General features: G+C 38.5%; 1 protein-coding gene across 3 annotated transcripts in view; it reads right to left on the bottom strand.

Annotated features, from left to right (window-relative positions):
- Window positions 1-4,503: 4,503 nt before the first annotated feature.
- The window catches only part of vri (nuclear factor interleukin-3-regulated vrille), a 95,527-nt gene continuing 92,746 nt past the window's right edge, over window positions 4,504-7,284 (bottom strand). For all 3 annotated transcript variants that reach the window (XM_083117459.1, XM_083117458.1, XM_083117460.1), the window contains exon 2: window positions 4,504-6,941. In XM_083117459.1, coding sequence (XP_082973585.1) covers window positions 5,221-6,941 — 1,721 coding nt within the window. In that variant the 3' untranslated portion in view covers window positions 4,504-5,220. The remainder of the gene's footprint in view (window positions 6,942-7,284) is intronic.

Here is a 7,284-nt window from a genome sequence, read left to right as displayed (position 1 = left end):
ACGCAGCACGGAGAATAGGATTCAAGTTGAATGTAAGAAAGGGATGTTTCTTCGTGCTTAATCTGTCACCTGTTTGATCAACACATCACCCATTATCTTAGTGCGATTACCCTAAAAAGTAGCGAAGCGGAGTAAAATAACTAAAATCAAAATGAATCGTGAAAATTTTAGATTAGCAGTTAACGTAGTGTACAAGGAAGAATATTCAACAATGCTGTTCAATAAACCAGAAATCCAAGCCTATGTGTGTCAATTGGTGAACACCAGTTTGATAATTAATGTTAATTTTTTCGTCACCACTGTATCTTTTCCTTTCTACATTTTTATTCTCAATCTGAATGTCGTGGTTACCTCTACAACAAAATGGTGAGGTGTGAAACAAAAAAATAACATTTTAGTGAGTACTAAAGGCTTTAAAAAACAGTAAAATAATCTCTGCTACTCTAAACAGAAAAGACTGAAAACACAAACACTATGTCTATTAATGGAATCAGATCTCAGTCAATTTCCTCTGTACATTCATTCTTGGAGATTTCTTGTAAGTTTATAAGACGTTATATGTCTACATATTACTATTATCATGGTAATTATATATTGTATATTTTTATATTCTTTCAATAATTATTGCATTCATCTGAATGCCACCGTGACATATCGTTGTCTCAGAAGTGTTATATCAGCTAAAAATATTATGTGTAAAGTCTCTGGGGCAGCCTAACTTAGGATAGGGTGTAAAATGTTTACATTTCTGTATGTCATTGTGAATCATCACTCATTATTTTTTTAGAATATTGGAATTACATGGTTATGCCCTTTCGACCCTTACTGGTAGCGAAAACAAAGTTTTAATATGTTTGATTTGAATAAGAATGTTCGACTGCACTGATTTTAAAACTATTTAAAATTTACAACTAGAAACTTCAGTAGGTCCCTAACGTTCAAAAAATTGATAAATGTATTGTGTGTCTCATGCACGTTTAGAGTGACATTTGGTATTCTTTTTCGTGATGGAATAGTATAGTAGCAGAAAATGAAAAATATTGACTAAGAGAGTGGGACCATATTATATATGTTCTGGTCTTGGATACATTTACCCACGCTTTTATCAAAACGTATTATTGAATGCGCAAGCATCAACTGTATGTATTAGTTCACTGACTTATTCGTATTTTGTTTTCCAATGAATGAACTACGTAATATTATGTATTCGCACTTTATTGTGTATGCTGCATTTTTACTTATTTTGAAATTAATTATCACAATTGCTTTGTTTAATTGACAGCAGTTGCACTGCACTCAACGTAGTTGATAAAGTGATGTGCTGTACAATAAGATCTGTAACTGTTTTCCATATTGAAATAAATTGATACATTCATAAACATTGTTGATATAATTTGTACCTAATATAAATGGTATCATAGTATATCCTTATTATGGTCGAATTGGTTTAATGTGTAAGTAGGTGTTTACTTGCGTTTAGGGAGGTCATGGTTCTTCAAAGACAATAACATCAAGGCTGTATGCGTGTATCGTACCTCCAGCGATTATTACATCATACATAATTTACACATTGAATGTATGACACTACTTACCAAACTGATAGCCGTCATTGTAGTTGAAACTGCTCCTTGGAGGATCTTAAGTTGTTCATGAAGTGTCAAGGTCCATTTTGCTTAATTGTGAAAAAAATAATTACTCCTCTGCTTTGTAACATGGTGATGATTTCTCTGCTTAAACACAAGTGCATGTGTGTGTGTTGGGGGAGGGGAGGGTGTGTATATATATTCTCCGTCTAAATCCCCAAAGGAAAATCGAGAGATTCTCTCCTTCATTTCATATATCTCTCCTTCCGATTGCCTTTCATCAGTCTTCTGGGGAGAGATAATAAAAAAGATGGAAAGAAATAGAAGAAAAGGAAAAGAGAGGAGTGAAAGAAAAAGAGTAGAGATAACAGAGAGAAATAGAGCCTTTCTACTTGTCTCTCTTCCTTCTTTGGTACTCTCTTCCTTCTTGCGTACTTTCCTTTCCCCTCTCTCTCTCTATTTTATCCCCCCTCTCTCTGGTTCTATGTGTGCATGTGTTTGTGAAGATGGGGATGGAAAAGGATAGACCAGAGAATTCTCCATTCATCTCTCTCCTCTCTGTCTCTTTCTCTCTACATCTCTTTTTAGCTTTTTCCAAGCTTTATCTCTTTTATTTTTTTCTACTTCTACATTCCTGTTTCTTTCTTTCTCTCACCCTTCTCTCTGCATCTGCTATCATTTCTTCCCCTTCCCTTTCTTTTCTGTTTTGTTTTACATTTTTATTCTCGAAGTAAGAAGAGTAGGCCTCCCCCATGGCGCAGTGGTAGCGTCATTGCCTTGTAATCAAGGGGTCCCGGGTTCGATACCCGGTGGAGGCACAAGTGGTTCGGATCCCACTTTAAACTGTAGGTCCAGTCCCGATTAGCCTTACTGTGCACAAAGTGGACTTAAAACAGCAACTCAAACCAATTCTCGAAGTAAGAAGAGAACAAAATAATTAGAACGTGCATCCTCGGAGGCCGAGTGTGTCGAGTGGTTGGCTCATGATCGATAGTTTCGGGTTTGAGTCCTGGTCTGAACACGTGTGCTCCTTTGTGTGTACCCTTCATCAGTTTTACCGAAGCATTACCATATTCATCTTTGTGGTTATCCTGCAGAGTCAGTAAAGTGACGTACAATAACACAAGTGCATTTACAAATCTAGGGTGTTCTGGAAAAAGCACTTAAGCCACAAACTGCGACTTTTTGTTGATTTCATTTATTAAGTCACACTGAATCAATTAAAGAAAATATTATAAGTATACATTTATATTAGGCATGTGTAAAGATTATAAACAGTGATGATCCAACATGTATATCATGCCTGTATTGTTTCGCATGAAAAGAATTAACACGAATAACTGCCTGCTGTCAAATTTCAATTTTTGACTTAAGCGTTTTTTCCCCGAACACCCTAGAAATACATCGTTAGAGTGTTCGTCTTTCTCCTTCCTGTTCTCTCACTTTCTCTTTCACACAACTTCGCTCTACCTCACGTGATACTCTCTTTGGCTTCTTTCTTATTTTCATCTCTCTTTGAATTTCTCATTCACAGTCTATTTTTTAGCTATCTTTCCAGCTTCTTGTTTCTCGCTTTCTGTGTGTGCCTGTCTCCCTGTGTGTGTGCGTGTTGAGCAAACGATTATAATATAATCGGCTTCCATGTCTTGAACAAGGCGCCAGGTTCGAAACCTGGGTAAGGCAATGACTGTGTGTGTCCTATCATCCATTTCATCAGCTCTTCATATTTGTCGTCGCGATAAACCCCCAAAAATATAAAAGTGACGTAAAATAACCGAAATAAAAATTATAGAAAGGAGCAGAAGATACAGTACGTAACACATTGCAATGACTGCGATACGTTAAAATGAGATTACAGCAAATAAATAAGTAGGTACAGTCCCTGCCAATAAAAATGGGACACCAAGATCCCCTGCAGGGAAGCGGGTATTTAAGGATGGAAGTGTCCAATTTTTATTGCCGGTGACTATACATCAGTATTGTCTTTCAGATAGAGGAACAAGCTAGGGAGAGAAGATAGACGACTAAGCGAGAAGAAAATGTGAGATAAAAAGTTTAGGGGAAAAGAAAGACAAAGTGATTCGAGATAAAATGATACGTAGGAAAAATTACTTAATATCCCCCACCCATTTACACACACAAGGAGACAGGCAATATTCATATCAAATTGCCATAAAACAACCCTACTAACTCAGCGTGTTAATGTACCATTCAAATCTAATTCTGTTCTGCCGTGCTGGACCTTCGGTCTGTGCTAACTAAGTCATTTGCATGGGGTTTGCCTTCTCTGAAGTCTATGATAATTTCGTGGAACAGTAAGTCTTATTACCTATCATGTATTTAGACAATTGAAAGACAACCACACGAAGATTCACCTGAATGCTCTAGATGTGATTCTAAACAGATGTATTTTTTTAAAAAAGAATTTGGAATATCGTGGTGGTTTTTTGAAAAAGAGATTTTTTTTTTTTAAAAAAAACGACTTTGCTTGCGCAGGCCAAAAGGTCCAATAAAATTGAAGTACCTACCTAGTAACTTGTAGGCTAACTGGAGAAGTAAACAAAAGATCAAATATTGTTTCTAAACCGGTTTAAAGCCTTTTTAAGGTACCACCACCTTTTCTTGATTACCATAGTCGAGAATGTTGAGTGTTCGACTCATGATTTCTCCTTCGGAAGTTTTTTGCCTCATTCCCTGCCAGAACATGATTGTCTGTTCCTTTACCTTGGTTCCATCATCATTATTCCTCGAGGTCGTGATTAGGCCAAAAAAAAAAGCAGATAAGTGTGAATAAAATTATCGAGTTCGCCATCTAGAGCTTTGTGGTACATAATAAATACACCTTATTATATAACAGTATAATATATAATGCTGCAGATACCACAATTGTATTATATTAAACCTCAAAGTAAACAGGATGTAAAAGACAAAACGCTTGAAGTTTATTCCAATACATACAGTACATACAGAAAAAAGTCATACAAGGCGAAGAAGTATTTTGAGCAGACAGCACCACATTGTGTGTCAGAAACGACGTCCATCCAATATATAGAAACAACTAAGTCTAATTATCGAGAACATGGTACATAAAATATATTTACAATTAGAGGCAATGAAGAATTTTCTCAAATTTCAGACTTGTACTGGTATTATCAATAACATTTCAAAAAAGTGCAATATCAGAAACAGATATTGTGCATACTACTACTTCACAGTAACTTTGAAACGTACGAACTCTTAAAAATAATGAATTTACACTCACAAATTGTTCTAAAGATCGATTCATTCTTAAGAAACAGCAGTCTTTTTCACTGAATAATAATAAATAGACATCCATTCCCAGGTTCATACCCAGTAACACGAGGTCAAAAAATACCTTAGAAAATAAAAAGCTTCAAACATTGGTCGAATACATAATATATAAAGTTCCACAATAACGTGTGGATTAACCTAACACTAAGCAGTCTTCCAAATCCTTTCTTGTGCACTTGTCTACTGTTATCAGACTGTGGACTTTCAATGCACAATATATTTCACAAGCAGTTTTATACACGTGCACTTTACGCAGTACATATTTATATACGCTGTTTTCATACAAAGAAATAAGTTAACTGGGACGTTTCACTTGTTATAGTTTTCATGGACCCTCACCATTGGTAACAGGAGGTGCGTTGCTGGGTCTTTTTCTAACAAGGATGTGCTTTAGGTTAGCAACTTCAGATGCAAGCTTTGCAAGTTCTGACTTTAGGTAGCTGTTTTCAGTCTCCAACTTTTCACTTGGTGGTGATGGGCTAGATGTGTCACTAGGTGCGGTCTCCGTTGCAATACGTCGACCACGAGGTTTCTTCCGGAACTGAGACTGGTTATCTGAGGAAGTAGAGTGTGGGGGCTGAGACTGCCATTCACCTCCAATAGAGATGCCAGAGTCACGTTCATCACTGCTGCCACTAGCGCTGCCTGCAGGATCTTCAGAGTCCCAAGGAGGGCTCCCTCGAGGTTCCTGTTTGATGATTTGCAGAGAGAGAAGAGTGGTTGCTGCATCTTTGTCTCCAAGGTGAGATTTGTGTCTGAGCTTGTGTGGGAGATTGCTTCCGCCAGTGTACGTGTCACAGACGGGAGATCTAGCTGATGGTGATCCTTCGTCTCCACTAGAAAGCTCGTGAGGAGTGACGGCAGAGTAGGGAGAACTGATCCTTTCCGCAGGAGACTCCGTCCTAGTTCTGCTCAAGTTGAGTGCACTACTGGACTCGTAATCAGGCTGGGAACCATTCTGTCCATTGCTGCTTGTACTGAACACTGCCGAAGGATGGTGATGATGGGAAATCGGCTGATTATTTTGTTGATGGTGGTGGCCACTAATGTAGGCTGGATTGTACTGGAAGGAATCAGGTTCTGCAAAGTTGATGTTAGGTTGTTCATGATAGTGATTATTCTGTGTCGATGGAACGTGGCTGATCTCTGTGGCATATTTACCATCAATGGCCATTGGCTCGTGAATCACTGACGTCGGAATAGGATTCTGAATCGGTGTCGGGATCTGTTGCCTTGGCTGGATAGGTGGAGATGCTGCAGGCTGAGGATACAAGTTTGAAACACTAGCTTGAGGATTCATCACCATCGGCTTCAAAGGTATCGATACTCCTCCCGGGGCTGAAATGAGAGCAGGGACACCAGGCGAGGGATGACCGTTCATGTGAAGCAAAGGCAAAGGCGATGGCATGAGTTTGGATCGCTTGATATTAAGGACTTGATCACTTGTGGGTAATGTGGCTAACACCTGCTCTACACTGATAAGACTTTCACCACTGATTCCGTATTTCTCTTTTATAGCTGATAGCTGCGCTTTCAAAACATGATTTTCCTTGGTAAGTTCTACGACACGCTGTTCCAAAATCATATCATTGAAACGTCTTTTTTCTCTGGACCTCTTGGCTGCTTCATTATTTCTGCGTCGCCGATCCCAGTAGCTATCATCCTTTTTGTTATCAGGGATGAATTCTCGCTGCTTTCGGTGTGAGAAGAGATCCTTGCGCTTCATGTGGGGACTGAGATCAAAATTATTAGGAAGTGGGAAATTATCTGTGTACATCATCGAGTCCTGATCGTGTTCGTGATCGTGATCGTGATCGTGATCTCTGTCAGTAGAGTCTGGATCTGGTGATCCTGCAGGTGCTGCCGCTGCTAGAAGACCTCCACCATCTTGACTGCAAAAATGTCCATTGGGGGCACTCATGCTGTTGCTGCTGCTTGGCATGTTGGAGTTGGGAACTTGTACAGCAGAAGGAGTTTCACCATTTATGGGCGATCCACTCTGCCGGGCGACAAATTCTGCCACCATCATTCGATGTCTCAGAACATCTGTAAGTACACAAAAAGGACAATTTTATAAATTAAATGTTCCACAATTCACTGCACATAATTCATTGATCACAAAATATGAATTTAAAATAACACTTCATTGTGTTGGAATATAATTACAATAAAAATGGTTCGTTATGATGATATACAGACATAAAACACGATGTGCTCAGTTTTCCTAAATATATAACTTCATTTTCCTAGCATGAATTAAAAACCAGTTCTTCCATAGGTTTGATAGAAGGAAGTTTACTACGTTCGTAGTATTTGCCCTGTTCATTAACTTCAGATATTTAAAGTGTGCATGGGAGTCGCGAAGGGGGGTAGAATAGCTCCGTGCCCC

The sequence above is a fragment of the Lepisma saccharinum genome, chromosome 2 (genome assembly GCF_977018435.1).
Source record: "Lepisma saccharinum chromosome 2, izLepSacc3.1, whole genome shotgun sequence".
Classification (NCBI taxonomy): Eukaryota; Metazoa; Arthropoda; class Insecta; order Zygentoma; family Lepismatidae; genus Lepisma; species Lepisma saccharinum.
The sequence above is the reverse complement of the archived record's forward strand: the minus strand, read 5'-3'. Positions and strand labels throughout refer to the sequence as shown.